At 60.5% G+C, this 25792-nt stretch overlaps 2 protein-coding genes across 9 annotated transcripts; one reads left to right on the forward strand and one right to left on the reverse strand.

Moving 5' to 3' along the window:
* Nucleotides 1-7: 7 nt before the first annotated feature.
* MTERF4 (mitochondrial transcription termination factor 4) lies at nucleotides 8-2175 on the forward strand. 2 transcript variants are annotated; one of them, XM_074590157.1, is made up of 4 exons: nucleotides 8-456; nucleotides 535-719; nucleotides 802-1162; nucleotides 1840-2175. In XM_074590157.1, exons 1-3 carry the CDS (start codon nucleotides 48-50, stop codon nucleotides 1156-1158), a joined length of 951 nt encoding a protein of 316 aa, XP_074446258.1. In that variant the 5' UTR covers nucleotides 8-47; the 3' UTR covers nucleotides 1159-1162; nucleotides 1840-2175. The 2 variants fall into 2 exon arrangements, with proteins under 2 accessions (XP_074446258.1, XP_074446257.1); XM_074590156.1 differs by having other exon boundaries at nucleotides 10-456; nucleotides 802-2175.
* Nucleotides 1364-24974, reverse strand: SNED1 (sushi, nidogen and EGF like domains 1). Of its 7 annotated transcripts, none has more exons than XM_074590148.1 (33): nucleotides 24612-24972; nucleotides 20114-20401; nucleotides 19369-19509; nucleotides 18506-18668; nucleotides 17492-17617; nucleotides 17234-17347; nucleotides 16321-16434; nucleotides 15942-16055; nucleotides 15698-15814; nucleotides 15267-15392; nucleotides 14884-14988; nucleotides 14309-14422; nucleotides 14042-14158; nucleotides 13464-13580; nucleotides 13262-13378; nucleotides 12911-13024; nucleotides 12650-12823; nucleotides 12345-12458; nucleotides 11315-11428; nucleotides 10825-10938; nucleotides 10623-10736; nucleotides 9701-9997; nucleotides 8354-8537; nucleotides 8152-8264; nucleotides 7329-7607; nucleotides 6780-6924; nucleotides 6378-6460; nucleotides 5527-5613; nucleotides 5154-5270; nucleotides 4583-4670; nucleotides 3929-4012; nucleotides 3627-3664; nucleotides 1364-3188 (listed from the first exon to the last, which is right to left on the reverse strand). In XM_074590148.1, the coding sequence occupies exons 1-32, from the start codon at nucleotides 24813-24815 to the stop codon at nucleotides 3628-3630; spliced, it is 4335 nt and encodes a 1444-aa protein (XP_074446249.1). In that variant the 5' UTR covers nucleotides 24816-24972; the 3' UTR covers nucleotides 1364-3188; nucleotide 3627. The 7 variants fall into 7 exon arrangements, 6 of the variants coding, with proteins under 6 accessions (XP_074446249.1, XP_074446247.1, XP_074446245.1 ...); XM_074590146.1 differs by having other exon boundaries at nucleotides 9701-9763; nucleotides 24612-24954; XM_074590144.1 differs by lacking the exon at nucleotides 4583-4670 and having other exon boundaries at nucleotides 24612-24974.
* Between the last annotated feature and the right edge of the window lie 818 nt (nucleotides 24975-25792).

Raw genomic sequence — 25792 nt, forward strand, 5'->3', positions numbered from 1 at the left:
ATTAAAGATCGTCAGCCCCCTGAACCCAGCTTCCGCCGCCCACACGCATGCGGGGGTGGGGAGGGCGGAGCGGGGCCCCGCCGGCTCCTCCCCGCGGCGGCCGGGCCATGGCGGCGCGGCTGCTGCGCGGCTGCGGGCGGGCGGCCGCGATGGGCTGGGCCCCGGTGCTCCGCGGCCTCCCCGCCGCGCCCGGGCTGGGCCCCCGCCGCGGCTGCGGGGAGGCGGCGGGGCTGCGGGCCATGGGCTTCAGCGAAGAGCAGGCCCGGCGGCTCCTGGGGCTGCAGCCACGGCTCGGCCCGACGCGGCGGGAGGCGGCGGCGGCCGAGCTGCTGCTGCTGGGGCTGAGCGCCGAGGCCGCCCTCGAACTGCTGGAACGGAGCCCGGCGCTGCTGCGGATGCCGACGGAGCGGCTGCGGGAGCGCGCCGAAGAGCTGCGGCGCCTGGGGCTGGACGGAGGTATGGCGGCGGGCAGGGGGGCCGCGGCGGGCACGTGGGGGCCGGCCCCGTCCCGCCCGCTCACCCCGCTGCCCGCAGGTCAGCTGCGGCGGGCGGTGAGCCGCTGCCCCCAGCTCTTCACCCTGCCCCGGAGGAGGATGGCGGCGGCGGTGCGGCTGCTGCGGGAGCAGTGCCTCTTCACGGCCGAGCAGCTGAGGGAGGTGCTGGGGAGCTGCCCCGCCGTGCTGCTGGAGGAGCCGCGCCGCCTCCACCACCACTTCCAGGTGAGGGGGCCCGGCCGCGGCGGGGCGCGGGTCGGGGAGCGCGGGTCGGGGCCGTGCGGGAAACAGGTTGTCTCGCCCGCAGTACGCCTACTTCAGGATGGGGATCCAGCAGAAGGAGATGGTGAGGGCCCGTCTCTTCCGAATGCCCTTCGGCGAGCTCAGGAACCGGCACATCTTCCTGGAGCGCCGGGGGCTCTACCAGACCCCACACAAAGGCCAGACCCAAAGCAGTAACCCGAAACTGAGGGACATCCTTCAGCTCCCAGAGAAAGACTTCCTGGCCAGCCTGGCCCTCGCCTCCCCGGAGGAGTACGAGGTCTTCAAGAAGCTGCTGGCTCGAGAGGAGGAAGAGGAGGAGGAGGAGGAGGACAGGGATGCACTGTACACAGAGGAAGATGAAGACTTGGACAGTGAGGGAAGTAAAACAGCCCGGGAGTGAGGAGGTGAGGCTCCAGGGTGCCTGAGCTCTTCAAACACTGCCCCACTGCACACATAGGGGCTCTGGGCCCCCACCCCACACGGGCACGAGCTGTGGTGGCCACAGGCCTGTGCCAAGGGGGCAGCAATAAACCCCACGTATCAGCATACAACAATAACCCTCATTCTTCCTCATTGACCAGCTCACTTAAAAACAACCCATAGTGTTTTCATGAAGTGTTTTTACTTAAAAAAAAAAAAATCTAACCAAAATAACTAATTTATTTCCAAAGCTAGGTTAAAACCTTCTGGCTGCATTACACAGTGTGCTGGCTGCGGGGTGGGAGGCGACGAGCTACTGTGCTGGGCCACAGCGGGGCCATGCTTCCCAGCGCTGGCTGGGCCCAGGGGCTGCACTTGGAACAGGACTCTCCCAGGGCAGCTGGTCTCGTGGCTGACAAGGCAGGGGTGAAAATGCTTTCTGACTGTAGCCCCAAGCCCCCCCCTCCCCCAGATAGCAGAGGCTATGCTGGCTTTCCCCTTACCCTGCTCTTCAGGCAAGGGCTGGCTTCTTCTGATGCCCTGGGGGAAGGCAGGGCTCTGGCACTTGCCTTGTGGCAGGGGGGCTGGAGCAGTGTCAGGCAGCCTTAGAAGAGAATGAGGTTATGTCCGTCTTCATCTCTTGATTCTCCTCTGGGAGCAGAGCTGGAGCCCACGCAGGCCGGGAGCATCACGGCGGCCAGCTGGTTGGGGTTTTGCATCGTCCCTGCTGCTCTCAGGCTGCTGCTGCGTGCCTCAGCGGCCACTGCTCCAGGAGGGAGAGGTGCCAGGATCACCAAAACTCCCAGGCCCGTTCCACTCCAAGAGCGTCTTCAGGGCTGCAGCTCAACCAAAGTGCCTGTGACACTGGCGGGAGGGGAGGGTTGCCCCGCCAGGCTGCCCCCCACACTGCAGGGGAAATAACACTCTATACCATAACTATGATATATCTCTGGTATGTATTAATTTATAATATACACTGTGTACTTTAATACACAAATCTATGTTTAACTAGTGTTGTCATACAAACTCACAAAAACTAGGCACTAAACTACACTTTTTCCTGGCCCGCCCTGCCACAGATGGTGGGGCAGCTACTGCGCGCTGGTCCTCTCCGCAAACAACACAGCGCTGGCACTGAAGCACTGGGGGAACACAAACGCTGCGAGCAGCTCAGGGGGATGGCAGGTGGAGTTCCCTTCGTCACCGAGCTCATGCTGTGCCCTGCTCTGGCTCGGAGGCTATTGGCTTCAGAACACCCTACAGATCACTTTTAAAATTCTTTCTGGGTGCTCTGTTGCTTTCTGAGCTCAAAATTTGGTTAAAATCAGGGATTGTTTACAAAGCAAAGAAAAAAGGCAGGCAGTAGAAGCTGCCTCAGTTTCCCCCACTACAGCAGAGGAGTCAGGGACATGCCTCCACTGGTGGTTCTCGCCTCGCTGCCTGGGGGAGCTGCTCCCCATTTCTAACTCGTCTATATGGGGAAGGTCTCCTCCAACCAGATTTTCATGGGCCATATTTCAGGTGATGGCTAAGGCTTTTTTGGTCTGCATTAAACTGTTTTATTTGGGGGTTACTGGTAACATAACCTTGGGTTACGAAAACAGGTCGGTGCAGATGCTGTTGGCTGGGAGCTAGGCTCAGCTCCGCCAATGCTGGAGCAGAGCTGGGAGCCCATGACTCATGCAGAACGGCTGGGAGGGCCGAGCGGGGCTGGTCCCCTTGGGGGGCAGCCAGCCACCACGGTACGCTGCCGCTCAGCTCCTCAGGGGCAAAGAGGCGGCCAGAGTAAGGCAAGCCAGAGTGAAGGCAGTGCTGGTCTGGCAGAGGGAAGGGAGCGCTGCTCGGCATGCCGATCCAGCTGCGTGTCCCTAACAGGCTGGAGGAGAAGGAGAGGCTGACGCCAGGCAGGAAGGTTCCCGCGCTGTGTTCAACCCAGTGAGCAGATCTGGTCTTCCTGGTGTTTCAAAAGCCCTTAGATGTGGAAAGACGAAGCTTCTACTGCTTTGAACCCTGTGGAGGAGCAGGAGAAGAATGAGCTGGTGTGCAGAGCCCCCCCAAAAGCCCCACGGCTGCCTCTTCCCACGCTGTGCACCTGTCTCAGGCTGGGAGAAGGGGACCGATCCTGGCCTTTGCCTTGCACGGGCAGGCAGTGCCTGGGTCCTTTCTCTGCAGGAGTCTCTTGTTCACAGGGCTGCAGATGCATGGGGAAGCAGAGCATTGCCTTCTGCCCCTCCACTCCAGCCACAACCAGGAGCCCTCAGCTGCGTGCCTAAGCCCGACCGGAACAGCAGCTCTACAGCCCTTGCAGCCCCTCGACATGGTAGCCTAAGCCTGGGCTGCACTTTGGCCTCCACCCTTCTCCCCAATGCCCTGTGCAGGGTTGCAGGCACCCACGGGCAGGAGGTGCCCCTGCCTGCAAGCTGAGGAAGGCCTGGAGCGGGTACTTACTCTATGGCTTCTTCAGTGTGTGACTGTTGCTTGGTTTTCTGAAAAAAGAAGGGAAGAGAGCTCCGTCAGCACTGCCCTGCAGCCTCTTGGCTGTTGCACACAGGGAGGGCACGCAGAGCTGGCCTCTAAGCCTTGGTCACATGTGCCTCACGCTCTGTTATTCGCCGGGGGCCCGCGCCTCTCTCCCAGTCCACCCCCACCCTGGGCACCCCTGTGCACGCTGGGTGACACCAGCTGGCTGCATCCTCCCACCCTGGGCCACAGGGAGGCTGGCACACTCCGTGTGCTGCTGCTAGCTGTACCTGCTGGTTGTCTTCTTGGCACCGGTGCTCTCGCAGCTCTCCTTGTAGCAGACATCTTGGTGTACCTTGTAGACTCTCCTGTACCTGCACACACAGCACAGGGGCAAGCTGTCAGGGAGTTAACAGGGACCGATCTGCTTTTATGGGTGCAAGGGGAAAGCCTGGGAGTCTCCCCTGTTTCCTTCCAGACTGTGGTAGATGGCCTTGGTAGGAATGGGGCTGAGCCTGCTATGCCTAAGGGCCTTCTTGTGACTCTGTCACAGGAAGGCTGGGGGGGCCAGGGGCAGAGCAGAGGCCCCCGTGCCCTGGCCTTGCAGCAGGACTGGCTTCAGCCCTCTACTTGCAGATAGAGAGGCAGCTAGGAGCTGGTCTGGCAGGCAGCAGGGGTCAGGCACACCAAATCTAACCTTGCTGCCACGTAGGGTAACACTGCTACAGGGCTGTCATTTCAGCAACGCCCTGCCCTGAAACGCAGCTGGTGAGGCAGCCCCAGGGGCTTGAAGGCAGCTTGCGCTGGGGAGGGGGCAGCTGCCAGCCAGGGTCTGAGAGGGCCTGGCACTTGCTCTCCCTTCCCCGGAGCTGAGCTGCAGGGAGACATCCCTGGCTCTGAGCACATGGGGAAGGGGGGGAGCACAACCCACAGGCAGTACTCACAGGTAGTGGCAGGTACCTCCTTCCCACACAGGGAATGACTTGGTTTCCGAGTACAGCCGCGTGCACGAGTGTGGCACCTTCTTGCAGGCTGCTTGGAGAACAGGAGAGGGGAGCTATCAACAAGCCCGTCTCTGGCCCTGCCTGCCTGTGCCCTGTGGCAGGGGGCCGATGAGGCCCCCTGGCTTCCCCTCTGCTGTCCTGGAGGGCTGGGCTCAACAGAGCCCACTTGCCAGGAGAAGTGGAGCCCCCAGCCCTGTGATGCCCAGATAACTACGTGGGCAGGGCAGGAGCCTGGCTTGCCTGGTGGAGGTGGAGGGCTCAGCCAGAAGCAGGGAGCAGACCTGTCCTCCCAGGACTGCCCGAACTGCTAAGAGCAGAGCCCAGCCCCTATCTCCTTCTGTGGGCACAGCACAGCCCTCCCTAGCAGGGCCTGGGCATGGCAGGAGCTCCCTTGGCCAGGAGGAGCCCCATGCTGACAGGGTGTGCTCAGTGACCTGGGGGACCTGTGGCTGGGCACACACCATCCACCTGCAGAGGGAGCTCAGCCCTTTGGCAGCAGCGCGACACTCACCCAGCTCGCAGAGACGGCCCTTGAATCCCGGGCGGCAGTCGCAGTGGTAAGACTTGGTGTCCCTGGTGCAGGTGCCTCCGTTCCTGCAGGGGTTCGTGGAGCAGTTCTGCCCCTCACCTGCAAAAAAGTACGGCCGTCACACCATGGGGCTACAGTGCAGCCCAGCCTGCTCCCCCAGCATGCCAGGGTGCTCCTGGGGAGAGCGAGGAGCAGGCGAGCAGGGATGGGGCAACCTGCAGGAGCCCACACTGTGGCTCTTGTGTGCCTCCCAGCAGAGCAGCAACAAGAAGAGTAGGCTGGTGCCGCGCACCCTGCCTGCCTGCAGGGCCTGGGCTGGGTCCCTGCCGCTTGTCTCTCTGCCCCCTGGACTTACTCTTGCTCTTTGCCTCGCGCAGCTGCATTGCCAGGCTACCGTGGCTGGACACCTCCACGTTTTCCAGCTTCACTGGAGCTTCCGGCTCTGGGCAACAAGAGGGTCAAATGTCACTTCCAGCCAGGGCCAGACCCAAAGGCAGCCCCTCCGATAGGGTGCAGCCTCCCCGCAGCATCAGGGAGCTGGTCAGGCCTGAGGCAAGTGGTTTAGCCAAGGTGGCATCCCTTGAATTAAGGGAACTGCCTTGCCCTTTTTGGAAGGCTGTGGGACACGAAGTGCTGGGGAGACAGGGGCAGAGCCGAGACATGCATCAAGTCCAGGGCTGCCAAGAGGTGTGCTTAGCCCCTTCCCCACCCCGTGGCATGGGGTTCCCAGGCCTGGCAGGATATCTTGAGCTGACACTTGTATCCCTGGTGTTCCAGTGATGGCAAATGGGGGGCTGATCCTGGGTTAGCAAGGGGCTTCTTGCCAAGATGCCATCCTCGAGCATGAGGCTGTGCTTGGCAGTAGGGCCTCAGGCTGCTGGGCATGCAGGGGCTGCACTGGAGGGCTGCGGAGCCACTGCCTGGGCTCCCGCTGCTGCTGGAAGGGGAGAAGGCCAGCCTGTGCCGCAGCCAGCATTGCCTCTCATCAGCGAGGGTCCCTCTCTGGGCTCCCTGACTAGCTGTGCATCACCCCTCTCCCTGGGCAGGAGCCTAGCAATCAGGGCAGGTGTTTGTCTGCCCAAGGAAAGGTGAGAGGGCTCTCCCCTCCTCTATGGCTCTCCCAACCCCACAGCAGCCTGCCCAGCTGCCACCCTGGAGATGGCACTAGATGACAGGAGGAGGCCAGAAAGGCAACAGAGCACTTACGCGTCTTCACAGTGATGGATTTGCCCAGTGTGGTGCCGAACCTGGCACTGATCCTCCCTCTGCCATCCACCAGCTCAGTGAACCTGGGACAGAAGAGCCATGAGGGTACGGGGCACTGCGAGTCCCCCAGGCCACAGCTACCCCATGCACTAGGACTGGCGTCAGCTGGACAAAGTATTCGGTGGAGTCATCAGGCTCCACGTGAGTCCCACGGCTCAGCTGTGGGCAGCATGGGGGACCTGTTCACAGGGCAAGGGCTTGCCTGGCTCGGGACCCCAATGGGTGGGCAAGAGGCACAACCCAGCAGGAGCAGGGCTTGACCCTATGCGCACCTGGATATGGGAGCTGGGAAAAGGGGCTCTGCTCAGCCTGATGTGTCAGGAGTGCTGGAGCACTGCCTACCTGGGGGCTGGTGAGGGCTCCTCAGCTGTGTCGTGATCCGCTAGCAAGCGGAGTTCGGGCAGGAAAGCTGGGGGCAGCCTGTTGCGCAGGACCCGGGGGTGTCCAGCTTGGCTCCACCGTCTCTCCGGAGCCCCATCCCTCTGCACTGCAGACCAAAGGGTTAGGCTTAGCAGGAGGCAGGCCGTGAGTCAGGACAGCAACCCAACTCCCAGCCAGACCCCTCATCCCCCAGCTGCCATTTACGGCTCCCTGTGGACATGTGCACACCCTTGGGCTGTGAGTGCCAGTCCCTGTGAAGCATCACTGAGCTGTAACCCTGCATTTGCCCTCCACTAACAGAGGCAGCACCCTGCAACGGCCACCTCCCTTTGCAGGGAACCTGTGTCCTATACTCACAGTCTGCTGTGGGCAACAGGTTCTTAGGCAGCAAGTCCCCATGGGCTCAGTACTGAGTTGGTCATCTGGTTTCCAACCCCCTGCCCTGCTTCCCCATTAGCCCATCATCTCCCTTGTGCTGCAGCATCCCAGCCCCAGTAGCCGGGCACTCACAGGTGGTGATGTAGAGGTGGATGGGCTCGCTGTGCACTTGGCCTTGCTCCGTGTTCTGCACAGCTGTCACCGACAGCCGGTACCGCTGCCCAGGGAGCAGGTCCCGCACCGTGTAGGACACAAGCTTCCCATTGGGCACATAGCGGCTCTTCACACTCTGAGCAGTGGTGACATTGATGATGTACCCCTCCACAGCGCCAGTGGGCGGCTGCTCCCACACCATGGACACAGAGGTGGCGGTGACACGGGAGGCAGTGAGGTTTTGGGGAGAGAGGGGCCCTGGGGAAGGCAGGAGGTGGGGAGAAACGGGGTCAGTGCTGGTGTCCTTGAATGGCGACCGCCCTACTTGCTCACATGCCACCTTATAAGCATGCCAAAGTCCCAGCTTCCCTGGCCATGCCCCAGCGAGCCCTCAGCTCAGCTCCAGTCATGCAACACACTGGCAGGAGATGCTCAGCACTGGGTCCCTGCCAAGGCAGGCAGAGCCTCCCTGCACCCCAGCACCCAGGCCTGGCCCTCACCATCCGACTGCCGCACAGCAGGGAATGAATCAGGCCCATTGGGGCTCCACATGGGGCTGAGCTTGTGCTGGTCTTGGGCAGTGAACAACATCTGGCAGGGGAGGATGTGCTGCTGCCTTGCCCGCCCTTCCCAAGGGCTGCCTGCACGCCTCCTACCCGCCGCGCTGGCCAGACAGGCTGACGGCTTTCACACCTTCCCCTCCCTGCAGCTTTTCTGCTGGCCACAAGCCGTGGCTGCCCTGTGCCTGCCAAGCCCCAGGGCCCCTGCAGTGGCAGAGGGTGGTGAAGGCAACCCCACTCACTTGTCCACACGTGGAAGGGGGCTGTGGCCAGACTCTCTGAGGGGTGGTCTTCCGTCCCCAGGCCGCTCAGTGTCGTGACATGGATGATGTACCTCTCTCCTGGCTGCAGGTCCCTGCAGAGGAGGAAAGCAGGATGGGAAGGGGTAAGCCAGGCAGCCTGGGAGGGCCAGCTGGCCCGGTGCCCACCTGCTGCCCCACTCACAGGAAGGTGTATTTGGCCACGCTGCTGTTCAGCTCCACGGTGCGGTCTGCCAGGTCCCCTGGCTGGCGGATGGAGACACGCACCCTACTGACGGTGGAGTGCTTGAGCCGGTGGAGAGCCCATTGCACCGTGATGGCGCTGGCCGTCACGTTCATGATCTCAAAGCCTTCCACCGGACGCGGTCCTAGCCAGAGCAAGCGGAGAGGACTGTGGTCAGCCACTGGTCATCGTGGGGAGCCCCATCCATTCCCCACGCTCCTGCATGGGGGTCCTGCCTGCCGCTCTGGATTGACTTCCTCAGCGGGAACAGATCGGTGCCACCCTGCTGGAATTGTGCTCTCCTGTCCTCCCTGGGAGGTGCAGGTAGGTGGGAGGTATACCCACCTGCCTGCCCGCAAGGCCTCCTGCCATGCGTTGCACCCCTGGGGCTGTCCTCCTCTGGCCCCAGCCCCCCACCGCCAGCTCCAAAGGGGCTACAGTACCTGCACCTGGCCCACTGCACGCTCAGGCAACCATCCTGAGCCTGGTTCTCCCTGCCCCTGGCATCTGCCCTGGCTCAAGGCCTCCTGAGATGCCATGGCCAGGGGTGCAGACCCCTGTTGTGCCCAGTGCCATGCCTGCCTTCTCCTCCTCCTCTGGCCCTCGCTCGGCCTCAGACCGCTGAAGGGGATGTGGCCCACCACCATCCCCATCTCATTAAGAGGGCAGTTTTTCTAGGTCTCATCCCCTCCGTCCTCAGTTTGCTCTCGATTTCTACATCTGCCTGCCCCAGAAAGCAGGACGGCAGCTGCTCCACCTGCCTATGCCTTCCTAGAGGCATCACTGTGCCCCCTTCCCTCTCCCTGCCAGCCTCTGCCCTCTCTGGCACATCCCTATGCTGAGCCCAATGGGATGACTCGCCCACAGGGCTCTTCTCAGCAGTGATCGCCCAGACCCACGGCCCAGCCGGTGCGGGGGCTTCTCCAGCTCGATCAAGCAGCACTAGGGACCCGCACGACCCTGGGCCCAGTGACAAGAAGTAACCGGTGCAGTGGGCACAGCCTGGCCCCGATGAACAGGATCCAGGAGTGGTCCCTGCTGCCAGCTCCCTCACCCATGGGCAGGGGCCCAGTGAGCCGTGGGGCATTTGGTTCCTTTTTACTCACAGCAAAGAGAACGGCAATTCTCTGTGCTGAGCACTTTCCAAAGGCCCTGGCTGGATTTTAGGATCTGCACCGCCAAACCCACCGGGGTTCGGCAGAAGCGTGGGCTGTGGCTGGAGCCAGCGGCGGGGAGGTGACACAAGCCCTGACACCTGCAGGGGCCGCATGTGCTCTCGACCGCGATCTCCCCAGGGACGCTACTCACTAGTGCGCGTGGTGAGCATGACAGGCCTGCTGATATCATTCTTGTTGTTCACGTTGCGTTTGACTGAAAAGACAGAAATATTGTAGGCTCTGCCGGAGGCTAGTGCCCGCAATTGGTGGGCAGAACGACTTCGGTCCACAAAATCTGTCCTGCGGTAAGAGCCGTCGAGGGATACGTACGTCACGGCGTAGCCGTCAATGTGTTGCCTGGCGGCTGCGTCCTCAGGTGGGTGCCAAGAAATCAACACACCAGTGTCCTCCACCCTTTCCACCTTTAATGAAGTTGGTGGCAGCAATTCTTCAGGGTGTGGGCAAAAGCAAAGGGGAGAGGTAACGCCATGAATCTTTAGAGAACAGACCCCGGCAGTGAGAGGCAGAGCAGCAGCAATGGAGGACGGGGCCCTTGCTCTCTCCCTCAGCACGCCCGGCAGGGGCCCCGAGGGCGCCAGCCACCACCGGGCCTGGCAGGCACAGGAGGAACCAGGGCACCGGGAGCGCTCCCAGACACTGCAACCTGGCAGCTGAGCTTTTGCCACCACCTGCCAGGCCTAGGGCACCAGCGAGACAGGGCAAGGGGCCTTGGGGAAAGCCGGTGCTGGCAACGAGAGGCTTCCCCCGGATGCCTCGGCCTCCCCTCCTGAGGGCATCCGAGGGATCGCCATCACTGCAGGGGTCCAGGGAAACCCGTCCCCAGCGTCCTCATGCTGAGCCTGGAGCCCATGGCAGAGGCTCAGCATGCCAGCACCTGCCTGCAGCATCAGTGGGGCCCGGGCTGCCCCCCGTGGAGGTGAGGCCCCAGCCCTGCCTGCCTCAAGGAAAGCTGCTGGTCTCGGATGGTGTCAAGCCCCTCGCAGGCGGCGGCCACTGCCAGGCCAGCGTCGAGCCCCACGCCACGTCCTGGTGCCGCTGCTGAGGGCCTTTACCTTTTTCGCAGCTCTTGCCTGTGTAGCTGACTTTGCAGGTGCAGCTGTGGGTGCCATTGCCAGGCAGGCAGTAGCCTCTGCTCCCGCAGGGGCTGGAGAAGCACGGGTCACTGGCTGTGGGAGATGCACCAGGCCCAGCAGCATTAGTGGTGCCGGCTGGCCAAACGGCCACCCTGCGCCAATCCACCCTTGCCCACCTCACCTGTCTCACAGTGGTAGCCGAAGAAACCCTCTGGGCACACGCAGAGGTAGGAGCCCCCGTAGCTCTCGCATTCCCCTCCGTTTTGGCAAGGGCCTGACTCACAGGCATCCACTTCTGGAGGCAGGAGGAGGCCAGTGGCAAGGGGGGCCGCAGCATGCCAGCAGCCAGCTCCCGCAGCAGGACAGACATGCAGCCCAGGGATCAGCACAGGCGGTCTGGACCCCGAGTCCCACCCAAGCACCACGTCAGCCATATCCCCTGGCAGGGGGTGGACACCTTCGGAAGGGTGTCATCACTGACAGACACCTTGTTCCTTGCTCCCTTGCCACTGAAGCGGTTTCAGCTCAGCCCCCAAAACCGCAGGCAAGGAGGTGTGACAGGCAGCAAGTGCCCAGGGTGACAGCCAGCCACCTGGCTTGGTGTTGGTCCTGGACGCATCCCAGTGCCCGCAGTCCAGCCTCCCACCACCCCAGGAAGGGTGAGTCCCTACCTGTTTCGCACTGGGTCCCCACAAAGCCCTCGGGACAGTAGCAAGCAAAGGACGCAGGGAGGTCCTGGCAGGTCCCGCCATTCTTACAGGGCTCTGACCGGCACTCATCAACATCTGGGGAGCGGTAGGAGGAGAAGTGCTGTCTCAGCACAGCGACAGGGTCGGCAGGACTTTCCACACAGGGCGGGGACCCTCCCCATGTCGCTCACTAACCCCAAGCCCAACAGCCAGGAACAGCCCCACTCCTGAGGCATGGGGAGCCCACTGCCCCACACCTGACCCTGCACAGGGGCTGGGCATGGAGACATGCCTGCAGCGACACCTGGGGACAGCTGGCAGCATGGGGCTGTGCCTGTGGCACATCCCCTCCTCTAACTCCCAGTGGGCATCCTACCTTCTCCCACCTCCTTTTTTCACCAGGCCCTGGAAAGCTGGGCTAGAGCCACCTTGCCAGAGTCCCACCAGCCCCCGTGCTGCCCGTCACCCCCTTCAACCAGTGCCCACACACAACCACGACCATATGCATATACAGGAGCAGGAACACAGTACAGCCAAAAATGTGTGACCTCAAGCTGCTTTCCCCCACTCTCAGCCAATAACTTTGGAGCCACTTTGCAGCGCACTTCGCACCCAAATCCCAAGATCTGGGTCTTATCTGCATGGGCTTAACACAAGTCAGGAGATGTCATTGCCCTGTCAATGATGGAGATGCCCACACAGCACCCATTAGCTAGGGGACGCAAGTAGCGTAGGTGCCCTGCAGCCCCACCTGCTCCTCCACCTGAATGGGAGCAGCATCTCCCTGCCGGCGCATCCCACAGCTGGCAGGGGGCTCCACGAGAGGAGCCCTCGCCACAGGTTGATTTGAGCGCACAGACAAGAGACTGAAGCCAGCACACACAACTGCAGGCGGCCCAGCTCCTGGCTGTGCGGTTCGCACCCGCTATCATTCCCTGGGGCTGGGGGACAAGGAAGGGTTTGCTATAGCCACCTGCGACAGCCCTGGGGCATACCTGGCACGGTCCCTTACCCGACTCGCAGTGGTGGCCGGTGTAACCTGCCTCACACAGGCACAGGAACTCGGCAACGCGATCCTTGCACTGGCCGCCGTTCAGACAGGGCTGGGACCGGCACTCATCAATCTCTGCAGGCATTTGGGCAGGGGAGAAACAAGGCAAGAGACATGAGCACCAGGCAGAGGTCCCCAGGGGCTCTGCCCATGAACATGGTTAGGGGAGGACTGCAACACATGTCCTGGGGTCACCAAGCCATGGTTGTGACCACAGCCTCCTAGGACAGTGCTCTAGGGCTCATCTGCTCTCCGGCACTCCTCACCATCGCATTCGGGGGGATCACTCCAGACGCCTGGCAAGCGGCAGACACGGGGGTGGTTGTGCTGACTGAGGGTGTAGCCCAGCTCACACTGGTATTCAGCCAGCGAGCCCACCTTGGTGGAGTTGAACGAGGCCTGGGCGTGCTTCACCTCACTGGGGATGCCACAGTCGACCTCTGGGGAGAGAGGAGGAAGGGGTGCTGAGTGGGGCTCACAGAGACACCCCAAGTCCCCTGCTGGCAGGGGCAGCCCAAGGCCCTTACCAGACTGGCAGTGCTTCCCTACATAGCCCACAGGGCACGTGCAAGTGTAGCCCCCATCAAGGTCCTCACAGGTAGCACCGTTCTCACAGGGGCTGAGGAAGCATGGGGAGGGCACTAGAAGAAGAACAGAGCAAAGAGCAACTGCTAGGGAGCTCACCAGAGCCTTTCGCCCTCTGGCAGCGCAGTCCTGCCCTCCAGCAGAGTGCTAAGAAGAGTCCAAGCACTTCAAATTACAGGGAAGGGGCTTCAAAGCAAGCACCAAGGGAGGGCTTGCTTGCTGCCGCTGCATCTGTCAGCTCCACCAGCAGCCCCAACACCCCCCCAGCACTGGTGCGCCATGCTCACACCTACCGATCTCGCAGTGCCGGCCAGCGTAGCCCGGGGGACAGTCACACTTGTACTTGCCAATGTAGTGGAAGCAGGTGCCCCCATTCTGGCAGGGCCCCGAGGCACAGGGGTCCGGCTTACCTGGGGGCAGAGGGCAAGCAGGAGCTGAGCAGCAAGCGGGATGACTGCCGCCTCTCCTCCCGGGGTGGGGGCCAGGGGGCCGTACCGATCTCGCAGTGCTTGCCGGTGAAACGGTAAGGGCAGGTGCAGTGGTACTCGCCATCCGCCTCCCTGCAGGTGCCCCCGTTGCGACAGGGCCCCGTGCTGCAGAGCCGTGGCTTGGCTGCAGAAAGAGCACCAAAGAGTGGGGGTCACCCACTGCTGCCAGCACCCTGAGAGCCACCAGCACCTGCCAGCACCCCACCAAACACCTTGCTGCAGGAAAGCTGAGCACACCCAGGACTCACAGCCATGGGCTCAGCAACGCTGCCGTGCGGACACATGCCAGGGCCTCAGGGGGCCACAGGCACATAATTCCAGGGACTGGTGGAATCTCAGGCATGTAAAAAAACTCCAGCACTGATGGTGTTGTGCAGGAAACACAATTGGATCAGCTGCTGCAACTGCCAGGGGCCATGAAGGGAGCCCCACAATCCTACCTCCACCCTGCAGGATGGGATGGAATAACCTGCACCCACTTTCAGCTGCAGCTCAGCAGGCAGCTGCTCATCTCCCACAAGGGTCCAAGCTCATCTCCCAACCCCTGCCAGGTCCTGGGGCCGTTAGGGAGCTCCGTACAGGTACCTTTCTCGCAGTGCTTGCCAAGGAAGCCTCGAGGACACTCGCAGGTGTACGAGTCGTCATGAACCTCGCAGGACCCCCCGTTCAGGCAGGGCTCAGAATCACAGGGGGATGGCATCGCTGCAAAGCCAAACACGAGGTATCACTGAGGATGTACGGGCAGGGGTGCGAGGGCTGCTCCTGCCTAGTGACGGTATCCCTGCTCACTGCCCTGGCCCCTGTCACATCCCTCCCTGGGGCTGGTCCCACATTCCCGCAGAGGAGACTTACTGTGGTTGGTGCCATAGTCAGTGTGGCAGACGCAGAGGTAGCTCCCGCCATACTCCATGCAGTACCCGCCATCTGGGCACTGCGTGTTCATGTTGCACGGTGTGGTGGTAACTTCTGAAAACACATAGCCAGCACCGGCCTCTGTCAGCCAGCGGCAGGAGGACATGCAGCTGGCTGCCTGGCCAGAAATAGGGGTCTCCTAACTTTGCAGGGTCTGATGTGATGGGAGGGACCCTCTGTACCCCACACCACAGACTGCGCGAACAGCAAGGGCCAGCCTGGATGCCCAGTGAGCTTTGGAGTGGGAGCGCACAAAGGCTACGTTTCCCTCCCCATCCCGGGGAGCTGGGCTGGGGCCAGGTGCTGGGAGAGGCACAGCTCAAGGGGAAACAATGGAGATGGAAACATTGCCTCCTCACCAGGGGACAGTATCTCCAGGTTCAAATTCAGGGCACGCCCCTGGTGCTGTGCTGGGCTCGGGCATGGGCAGAGCGTGTCCTTGCATGCCTGCAGCCTGCCTGGCTCAAGCATCCCAGACAGGGAGCAAACACAGAGAGAGAGAAGCCTTCACCCACCGAATTCACAGAGGAGACCAAAAAACCCAGGCGGGCACTGGCAGATGGTGACGTTCCCCTCCAGACAACTGCCCCCGTTGCGACACTCACAGCCCTCTGAGAGCTCTGCAAGAGAGGAGATGGGAGCTTCCCAGGACCCCTCCTGCTTGCAGGGTTGGGACAACCATGCAGCCTTGCCTGACGCCACCCATGGGGGAGCTCAGGTGGGTGGCAGCCACAAGCTCCTGCAGACACACAGGCACAGCCTCCTTCAGCAGGACGGACCTGCCGTTCAGTCCAAGAGCCCTGAATGGGCTCTCTGGGGCTGTTCCTTCTCCCTCTCAGGAGCACAAGGGCTCCCCTAGGGATGCAATGCCCCACCGGAGAGACCCTCCAGTACTCACTGTCTCGACAGTCCTGCCCAGTGTAGCCCTCCTGGCATTCGCAGATGTATCCCTGCTCCATCTCCAGGCAGCTGCCATTGTTCTGGCATGGGTGGGAGAGGCAGGCACCGGGCAGGCGGGGCCCACCTGTGGGGAAAGGGGAGGCTGAGCCAGAGCCATCCTAGCCTGGGGCTGGAACACCCTCTGTCCCAGGGGAGCCAGGGCAGAGCCGGTCTAGCCCAGCCTCATGCTAGACACCCCACCACAACCAAGCAGCCCCGATGGAAGGAGCTGCCTTCCAGCAGCACCACAACCCCGCTGCCCACCCTGCCTGCCAGCTTTTGGCAGTGCCTATGGTTGATGCAGCCCCTTTTCAGCCATTTGCCCCTTCCCACCCATCTGCCCCAAAAGCGACTCCCATGCCTGGCTGGGTGAGGCGTGCCTTCACTCACCATACTGGCAGTTGTTGCCGTAATAACCTGGGGAGCATGTGCAGATGTAGCGGCCGGGGCGGATGTAGTTGCACGTCTGCCGGTTCCGGCAGCTCCGGTCCTCGCAGGAAGACGAATCTGGGCAGCGAAAGCAAGGGAGTGATGAGCAGAGCCTCGCCCCGGGAGAGGGACCATGATGAGCATCAGAGCATGGGGACACAGTCCCCAGCGTGGGTTGTCCCCGGGCGCAGGCAGGGGCGGGTACCTGTCTCACAGCGCTGTCCCACGAAGGGCTCCAGGCACACACAGGTGTAGTTATCGACCAGATCGACACAGTGCCCGCCATTCAGGCATGGGCTGGACTCGCACTCGTTCACCTCTGCAAGGGGAGGACGGGAGGGGCAGTCAGGCCATGTGTGGGCACTGACAGTTCACCCATGTCCTCCCATCCTGGACAATGCTCAGGAGGGGGAAGGCAACAGCCGGGAAAAAAAAAAGTGAAAAAAAAAAATAAATCAGTGCCAGCAGCAATGCTGAGCACTCCCTTCCCAAAACTACGGCTGGGGGTGAAGCAGGGTGGCAGTGCAGCTTGCCAAGGTGTGAAGTGTCACCATCTCCCCCTGGCACCTGCTCCTGCCACTTACCTGTCTGACAGTCCACCCCTGTGTATCCTGGCTGGCACAAGCATGTCGCAGTCCTGTTCAATGCCTGGCACCTCCCACCATTCTGGCACACCCTGCTCTCACACGGTGACTTTTCTGCAGCAGAACACCGAAAAAAAAAAAAAAAGAGGAGGGGGGCGGGAAATCAAACCAGTCACAGGACAGGTATGGCATCCTCTGCACACATGGTGATGCCAGGGCCAGGCAGAGAGCACAGCTTGGAGCCACCAACACACTCTCCAGTGGGAGACAGCAGCCGTGTCCCCAGCCACAGCTCTTCTCAAACCCTTCCCAGGCAGCTCAGCCCTTTCATCCCTCTGCAGGCTCTTGGATGCCAGCGTGCTGCGCTGCGCGTTTGTCCCTCCCTCCCTCCCTTCCCCAAAAGTCAACTTCCTGCTCGCCTTCTCCACCGGCGCGGAGGCTCTCTGGGAGCCAAATGCTTTGGCAGCACTTCCACTGGCGGGTGGAGGACAGCAGCAGGGGAAACGGGCCACCACGGCCCCTGCCAGGGACTGGGAGAGTCCCGGCTGGCTTTGAAGGGCTCAGTACCATAGCATCACCTGCTAAAGCAGGGCCTCCGAGACTTCTGTTTAAGCACCAACCGCCAGCTTTTCTTTTCTCACTAAGGGAGCGGTGGCGGGGAGAGGTGCCAGCGGCAGCGCTGAGCCGAGCCCTCGGTAGAGCGGGCTGCCAGCGGCAGGAAGGGCTCATGGCCAGAGCAAATTTTCCTTTGCCTGCAGCAAGCTGAAATCCAAGCCAGCCGGCGCAAACAGCTCGAGCCAGCTGCTGCGGGAGCTCCAGTCTCAAAGGGCTCCCCCCCAAGAGCGGCAGTGTCCCCTAAGCCTGGGGTCTCTGCTCTTCAGGCATGGCAAAGAGCTGACGGTCCCGTGCTCACCGGTCTCGCAGCTGGTGCCTCTGAAGTCCGGTGGGCACCTGCAGCTGAAGCTGCCGGCACCATTGAGGCAGGTGGCTCCGTTCTGACACGGGTGGGAGAGACACTCATCCACATCTGAAACAGAGCCCCAGGTCGGGGCAGGAGCTCAGGGCAGGGACACCCACAGGGACAGACAGACTGCCAGCATGCAGCAGTGATGCTGGGAGTGAGACCTGCTCTCCCACAGCAAAGCGCCAGGGGCTTGGGGCCAGCACTTACCAACATGGCACCTCTTCCCTGTAAAGCCGGCCAGGCAGGAGCAGGTGTAGGAGGGGTTCCCCGTGATGCAGTCCTCGATACACTTTCCCCCGTTCAGGCAGGGCCGCAACATCAGGCAGACAGAGGCTATGGGGACAGGCGATGCCCCCCCGTCAGCCCATGCCCCAGCAGGGCTTACCTGCCACCTTCCAGCCACACCAGCGCCGAGGTCCGTCCCTGCGCCCCCCCGGCTCCCCGGGGTGTTCAGGGAGCCCACAGGGGCTGCCTGCCTCACAGCCGGGCAGGGCCTGCTCCTCAGGGGCTCCCCTGGGACAGGAGGGCAGTTTTATTCCTCCTGGGCGAGGGGGAGAGGCTGCATGGGGTCAGCCCTGCCGGCCAGGGGGACATGGATGTGCCCTTGCTTATCACCCGTGACAGAGGGAAAGGGGGACAGGAGAGCCCCTGTACAGCAAACCCACCGGTAACGCAAGACACACGCAGATCACAGGTGGGAAAACACGGCCGGAGGGAGCAGGGATGAGGAATAGGAGGCCAGCGGCTCCATGGGGGAACATGTCAGGACCCCCGGGATGGGGAGGGGGTCCCAGCCCTGGCACCCTAGCCCCACAGGGGAGGCTGGCACCCAGCAACCCTCCACATGGCTCACCCCAGCCTCCTGGGACTTACGGGCATGTGCATTCCCCGAGGGTGCCAGCCCCTTGTGCCCTGCCTTGCCTGTGCACCGTCACCTCCTCCCCAGCCTCCCTCATCGCATCCCGCAGGCTCTTTTCATCTCAAAAGTCTTCTTCCCCTCCCCATTTTCTCTCCCAGCCCCTTCCCACCAGTGGGTGCCACCCCCAGCCATGGCAGGCACTGAGGACAGTCCCCCCATGGCTGCCTCCCCTCCCTCCCCAAGCCCTTCGAGTCGCCTCCTCCACTCCACAGAGGTGGGGGTTGAGGCAGGGAAAGACAAGGGCTGGAGAACAGTGTGGGGTTGGGTTGGGAGTTAAATAAACCTAACTGCTGTCCTCTTACTTGTATTGCTGCAGCCCCCCACTTGCACCTGGGCATCATCGATTCTGAACACCCAGCGCCCGGGGATACCCACATTTGTCGTCATCTCCACGTCAGCGATGTCATCGGTGCGGGATCCGGGGATGTTGAAGTAGCGCTTTCCATCACCAGCGTTAAAACCTGCCTGGGAGGACAAGGGCAGAGAGAGATCACTAGCGCACAGGGGAAGGTGGCTGGAGGACAAGGGCTTGTCTCTCCTGCCACTCGGCACCGCTGGCGGCACCACTTGGACTGATTGTCCCCTTCCACGTGCCACCGGCCAGCGCTCAGCCCTGTCCATACACCGGGGATGACGGCCGGCATGACAGGGCAAAGAGGCCACCCTACCCGCTTGGTCCCTCCCCCGGGATTCGAAACCCATCCGCTTCCTCTCCACCTGCGGCATCCTGCCTGCTGCAGGCTGGCAGGCAGGGAGCCAAGCACAGATCAACTGCCGGTAAATTCACACATCTGAATGGGTACTGAGGTTTTTGCGGGTGTGCATGTTGGCTTTTTTCCCCCCTTAAGTACAACAACGCGCACAAGGATGAAATAAAAATACAAGCGAAAGCTGTGCTGGCTGCGGCAGCTGCTCTTAAAGGCTGAGGTTAGGAAGGAAAAGGGACTATGAGGCAGCAGCCAAGGCAAAGACCTGTGGTTTTGGGATAACAAAGCCCCCTGTATGGTCTCGGCTTTAGGAGCCAGAGCACACACGGATATTTAAGAACTTTAAAAAAAGAAAGCAGAGGGAGGCTTTCCACCTCCAAAAAACCCAAACCAGGAGCCGCGAGCTCGCAGGGCGGATGTGCTACCTGGGCGTCCCAGGAGCCACGTTCACTGCTTACCTGTGCCGCAATGCCGCCAAGCCCGGCAAAGTCCCCCCCACTGCTGGCGTGCATACCCGTGGTCCAGGTGATAGACTCATAGTTGAATATGGTGAAGGAGAGCTTGCCGTCTGTGATGAGAACGATCTGGAAAGTGTTTACCTGCAGCAGGGAGGGGAAGTAAGCAGTGAGCAGGCAGGAGGGCGGCAGGTGGGCCAGCCAAAAAACAGTCAGAAAATAAAGTGACAGAAAGAGGACTTAGCAAAGGCATGTTTCTTTGAGCCCCAGTCATCCTCTGACAGAAAAGGCAGTTGGGTTTAATTATTTTTAACCTTAAGGTGTTGTGATCCCCCAGCCCAGCAACCCAGACAGCACTTCTCCTGCCAGGACAACAGGAAAAATGGGGAGAAATGTGGTTATCGGGGCCTCTGGAAGAAAGGCACCAAACCCAGGCTACGACCAGCTCCTCCATGCAGCCACAGGCAGGCAGGCGAACGCCACCCTGCTGCTGCCCAAGAAGGCGGACGCTGGAGACCTGCAGCCTCCATGCGGCATATAGAGGAGGATTTGCATTTACTGGCCCGGCGCTGCTCTGTCATGTCAAGGTACCACTGCAGAGCTGCCAGGGTTGGCTTAGTCCTGCTGATGGCTCCGTGCCACACGCAGCCAGAGCACCACCGCTGTGGAAAGCGCCAAAGCTCCGGTGGGATGCTCCTTGTAGAAAACCCTACCCCTAAACTAACAGCTGCTTTCCCCAGCTACTCACTGGCGAAAACGAACTGCCCCCGAAGAAGGTGACGCGGTACCAGGTAGCAATGAAGACCCACTGCGCAGAAAACTCTGGGAACTCAGGGAAATACTGCACGATATCCCTGCTTGCTCTCTCCAAGATGGGCTGCTCGGTGCTCTCCCGGTAATACACATCACCAGCCCGCCGGTTATCCACATCTGCCCAGAAAGCAGCCACCACACGCCGGTCCTTTGAGATGGGGAAGGCCACCGGTGTGAACTGAGAGACCTCCTTCAGGAATGAGATGATCCCATTGTTGTTCACCTGCGGAGAGGGAGGGAAAGAAACAGGCATCCACGGCTGATTCCTGCTGTCAGCAGGAGTCTGTGTTTCAGAGGCACTTTCCATTTCGTGTTTATTTCCCACCCTCCCCCCAGCATCTTTCCAAAAATATTGGAGCGTTTCCCCTTCCTGTCCCTGGAAGCGGAGACGTGCCCCGGCGCCCGCAGCCCCCCATCCCGGCCGCTCACTCGGTGGAGTGCGGCTGCGGGGAGGCAGCGCCTGAACAAACCCAGCCCTGTTCTCCACCACAGCCGGGCTGGGGAAAGGAGCAACAGCTGAGAAAACCGCAGCAGCCCTGGCGCTTTAAACAAACAGTGCCCAACGCGCTCGGCCAGCTCAGGCCAAGGGGCTGCTTCACCCACTCCCCGCTTTCTTCGGCTGGCACGCAGCCTGCAGGGCAGGGGGTCTAAGGCCAGGCATCACCACCACCCTCCTGGCAAGTGGGTCGTGGCCAAGTCAGGCAGCCACTGGCACAGGACGGGGGGAGCCTTGCCAGGCAGCAATCTGTCCGCCGGCATGCACAGCACTCTGAGTGAGCTGTCGAGCTAACGGGCTCACGGTCCCCAGGTGACCACATGCCACCATCCCATGCAAAGCCCCCAGTGCTGGCTGGGCCTCAGCAGACTGCTCTCCTTAAAGCAGGGGACGCCGGACACCCAGTGCAAGATACTGCAAGTCCCAAGCTCTTCCCCAGCACTAATTAAGTGGGGCAATAAGAGTCCTGGGATGCCCGGCCCAGGGATGCATGATGGAGGCAGCCCTCAGCTCATGGAAGAAAGCTGGAGATAGTGGATGCCGCTGCCTGGAGTGCTGCTTCCTGGCTTAGGGATGCAGTGGGAGTGAGGAAGGGGAGGAAAACCACTGCCTGCACTGCTGCCTGAGCAGGCAGTGAAGGGGCAGGGAACAAAGGGAAACACTCTCACCCTCAAATTCCTGGGAGGAAACCATGACAGCACCCTGCCGCAGTGGCAACCCCAGCGGGGCCAGCAGCTCCCAGCTGCTCTGTTCCCCTGCCCACAATGCTGCCCACAAGCAACAGCAGGACAGGCAGGAGCACACAGTCCCCAGCTAAGCCCACCAGCATGCAACGCCAGCTCCGACAGCACCAGCCTGGCAAGCCCCTGGGCTACAGGGTGGGAAAGGGGTGGCATGGTGCAGGCAAGAGGCTCTTGAGCAGAGAGAGCAGCCCTAGCACGCAGCAGGCAGGAACAGGCAGCAGTGTCACGCTCGCATGCCGACAAGGAGCCGGGAGCCAGCGTCCTGCCAGGAGCCATGCCAAAGCCAGCACACCTGTGCCCCAGCTGCCCACACATCCAGGCCAACGGGAGAGGACACCAGACTGCAATGGCCACGTCTGATGGTCCCCAGCCCCTCCATGCGAGCACGGGGCAGTCCTTGCTGTGACTAAGGGGAAGAGGATTCCCGTTTCCCAAAGCCTCTGTAACCCCGTGGTGTCCGCAGAGGAACATTCTTCCCCTGATTAAAGCAAGATGGGAGAGAGCTGGAGCCAAGAAGGGCTTTTTTTGTTGTTGCTGGTTTTTGCTAAGGAGGAGGGGGTGGCTGGAGGCAGCCCTCGAGGACAGAGGTTTCCAGGTGAGCCCAGCCCCATGCCAGCTCCCCCGAGACAGCGGATCCTAGTCCTGCTGCACAGACCCCTATGTCAGGGGCAGGTAAGCTGGCCCTGCAGAGCTGGGAGGGGGGGTCTCAGTTCAGGGGTGGGGACGTACCACTCTGACCCCTGTAGCCTCTCCAAGACCCAGAACTGTGCTGCGGATCTCATATGGGACAGCCATCACGTCACCTGGCTTCTCCCAGCTTCTTCTACCCTCCCACCGTGGCTAAAGCCCCAAGCCCAGGTCCCTGCTGCCCAACGGCAGAGCTGGCACTTTTATCAGGAAGGAAAAAAATACCACTGGCGAGGACCAAGGACCTCCTGCGCTTAGCCGAGGGACAGCATGGTACATGAGCCCAGCTCCAAGATGGCACTAAAACGATGCTCAGCCCTCTCCTCCGCCAGATGGGTCTGGATTGTTGGTCAGCCCAGAGCAAACCATGGAGAAGAGAAGGGACCGGAATGCCAGAGGATTCACTGTGCCAGGCGGGAGCCGGCATGCGGAACACCGAGCCCACCCCAGGATGCAGGGTGGGCGTTTGGAGCCAGCACTGCCCAAAAGGCTCCAGGGACAACCAGGCACTCAGGACTGCTCCTCTGTCTGATGGCCACAGCCGCAAGGGACACAACAGGCTAGGCAAGCCTCGAGGTCTCCGGCTGTAGTCCCCTCCAGGTGGGTCAGGGGCTGCAAAGGAGCACGCCAGAAGGGGTCCCAGCAGCCCAGCAGGCGTGGGGAGGAGAGGAAGCGGGATGTGCCCGCTACAGCACAACCCAAAGGGCAGCTGTGCTTATTCTACATCACACCCAGAGCCCCACCGCCACCTCCTCCCCAGTGAGCGACACCATGCTTGCGCAGCCAAGCTCTCACCTACCAGCCATATCCAGCTCCTTGCCACTCGGACCCCTTCAGCGGGGGCCAGTCCCACAAGGCGTGGGACAAAACCCTGGCTCCAGCCAGGGTTATGTCCAAGGGTCCCACACTGCAGGCGATCACTTAGGCCAACATCCCTAGCGTGGTGGGGCCAGGATCCTCGTTGTGCCACCCGAGGCAGTGCCGGCCCTACCAAGCCAGGAGTCCTGCACGCTTCCCTCCCCAGCCCAGACCTCCCCCTGCCCTCAGCACGCCGTAATTCCTGTAATGCCCAACAGACCCCGCGGAAACCCATATGCACTTGGATCCGTCCGAGCAGGATAGTAATTTTAAAATAATGAAATAAAGGGAAAGAAAAGGCAAGGAAATAAAGGGAAAGAAAAGGCAAGGAAATAAAGGGAAAGAAAAGGCAAGGAAATAAAGGGAAAGAAAAGGCAAGGAAATAAAGGGAAAGAAAAGGCAAGGAAATAAAGGGAAAGAAAAGGCAAGGAAATAAAGGGAAAGAAAAGGCAAGGAAATAAAGGGAAAGAAAAGGCAAGGAAATAAAGGGAAAGAAAAGGCAAGGAAATAAAGGGAAAGAAAAGGCAAGGAAATAAAGGGAAAGAAAAGGCAAGGAAATAAAGGGAAAGAAAAGGCAAGGAAATAAAGGGAAAGAAAAGGCAAGGAAATAAAGGGAAAGAAAAGGCAAGGAAATAAAGGGAAAGAAAAGGCAAGGAAATAAAGGGAAAGAAAAGGCAAGGAAATAAAGGGAAAGAAAAGGCAAGGAAATAAAGGGAAAGAAAAGGCAAGGAAATAAAGGGAAAGAAAAGGCAAGGAAATAAAGGGAAAGAAAAGGCAAGGAAATAAAGGGAAAGAAAAGGCAAGGAAATAAAGGGAAAGAAAAGGCAAGGAAATAAAGGGAAAGAAAAGGCAAGGAAATAAAGGGAAAGAAAAGGCAAGGAAATAAAGGGAAAGAAAAGGCAAGGAAATAAAGGGAAAGAAAAGGCAAGGAAATAAAGGGAAAGAAAAGGCAAGGAAATAAAGGGAAAGAAAAGGCAAGGAAATAAAGGGAAAGAAAAGGCAAGGAAATAAAGGGAAAGAAAAGGCAAGGAAATAAAGGGAAAGAAAAGGCAAGGAAATAAAGGGAAAGAAAAGGCAAGGAAATAAAGGGAAAGAAAAGGCAAGGAAATAAAGGGAAAGAAAAGGCAAGGAAATAAAGGGAAAGAAAAGGCAAGGAAATAAAGGGAAAGAAAAGGCAAGGAAATAAAGGGAAAGAAAAGGCAAGGAAATAAAGGGAAAGAAAAGGCAAGGAAATAAAGGGAAAGAAAAGGCAAGGAAATAAAGGGAAAGAAAAGGCAAGGAAATAAAGGGAAAGAAAAGGCAAGGAAATAAAGGGAAAGAAAAGGCAAGGAAATAAAGGGAAAGAAAAGGCAAGGAAATAAAGGGAAAGAAAAGGCAAGGAAATAAAGGGAAAGAAAAGGCAAGGAAATAAAGGGAAAGAAAAGGCAAGGAAATAAAGGGAAAGAAAAGGCAAGGAAATAAAGGGAAAGAAAAGGCAAGGAAATAAAGGGAAAGAAAAGGCAAGGAAATAAAGGGAAAGAAAAGGCAAGGAAATAAAGGGAAAGAAAAGGCAAGGAAATAAAGGGAAAGAAAAGGCAAGGAAATAAAGGGAAAGAAAAGGCAATAGGAGGCCCACAGGGAGGCCATCCCCGCTGCCTCCTGGTACTCACGTAGAGGCCGGTGTGCCCCGCGCCGAAGAAGGGGAAGGGGACAGAGAGGGGCCGCAGCTCGGAGCCGCCGTCGTCCTGTTTCCGCGTGGCGGCGTCGCCCTGCGTGGGCCCGAAGGGGTAGAAGTCCGCCAGAGGCACCACGCCGCCCGCCCACAGCCACTCGCCCAGGGCCACGAGCACGGCCCAGCCCGCCAGGCCCCGCATGGCCGCCGGGATCCCGCCGCTCGTCTCTCACGCCGGCACCGGCCACCGCGGCATAGCGAGCGCGGGGCGCGGCGGAGCGGAGCGCGGAGCCGCACAGCACCAGCGGCCGCTGCAGCCCGGAGCTCCGCCGCCGAGCCGGGCTCCTTCACCCCGCAAGCCCCGCCCCCGCGGCTGATTTGCATAGCCCGGGTGCGGCCAGCCAATGGGCGCTCGGCGCGCCGGGGAGGAGGTGGTGGGGGGCGGGATATGCAAATGAAGCGGATGGGCGGGGCGGTGGGGGTCCCCTCACGGGGGCCGTGGGGGGGGAGCAGGCGGCCGCGGGGTTGGGGGGGGGACCCCTTGCGTGGGACCCGCTGCCGCCCCCTCTCCACCCCCACGGCCCCCGTGGAGGGTCCCTTCACCGCCCCCTCGTCCCCCGCGGGGGACAAGCAGCCACCATGCGAGGACACGCGTGGGTGCAGAGCCCCACCCTCCACGGCGAGCCGCGGCCCCGCTCCCCCCCTCCCTCGCCCCTCAGCTGCAGTTCAGCAGCGGGTCCCCTCTGCTCCTTTAAAACAGAGGGCTGGAGGGGAAAAAAAAAGAGTGGAAAAGAAAAAAAAATAGGTGTTATTTGCTTTTTTTTTTTTGCCTTTTTTCCTCGTGTTTTTTTTTTTTTTTTTTCAGGTGCTAAAAATATGATCAGGAAATTCTTTTCAGGAATGCCATGTTTTAAGTTACGCTTTAGGCTCAAGGGCTTCTTTGTCTCCACCGAAGAAAAAAAAAACCCACAACCCTAACCCACCCTACATTTATCATCAGCAAACGGTTTTATCAAGAAAGCCCAAGTCTCCCGGAAAACCGGCGGGGCTGCCCCTGAGGGGCCCTGCTAACAAGCACCGCTGGGTTTTGAGAGTTAATTGATAGTTAATGATGGATGCTGCCTGTGCCGGAGTCAGACAAGCGCTGGGATGAGGGATCCAGGCGGACCAGGGGGCTCG

Source organism: Larus michahellis, chromosome 6 (genome assembly GCF_964199755.1).
Source record: "Larus michahellis chromosome 6, bLarMic1.1, whole genome shotgun sequence".
Lineage (NCBI taxonomy): Eukaryota > Metazoa > Chordata > Aves > Charadriiformes > Laridae > Larus > Larus michahellis.

Coding starts and splice junctions, on each gene's coding strand:
- MTERF4 (XM_074590157.1), top strand. CDS start 48: ATGCGGGGGTGGGGAGGGCGGAGCGGGGCCCCGCCGGCTCCTCCCCGC. Junction 457..534: donor GCGCCTGGGGCTGGACGGAG/GTATGGCGGCGG, acceptor CGCTGCCCGCAG/GTCAGCTGCGGCGGGCGGTG. Junction 720..801: donor GCCTCCACCACCACTTCCAG/GTGAGGGGGCCC, acceptor TCTCGCCCGCAG/TACGCCTACTTCAGGATGGG.
- SNED1 (XM_074590148.1), bottom strand. CDS start 24,815: ATGCGGGGCCTGGCGGGCTGGGCCGTGCTCGTGGCCCTGGGCGAGTGG. Junction 16,435..17,233: donor AGGCACCAGCTGCGAGACCG/GTGAGCACGGGA, acceptor GTTCTGCTGCAG/AAAAGTCACCGTGTGAGAGC. Junction 12,459..12,649: donor TGATCCCCCCGAATGCGATG/GTGAGGAGTGCC, acceptor AAATGCCTGCAG/AGATTGATGAGTGCCGGTCC.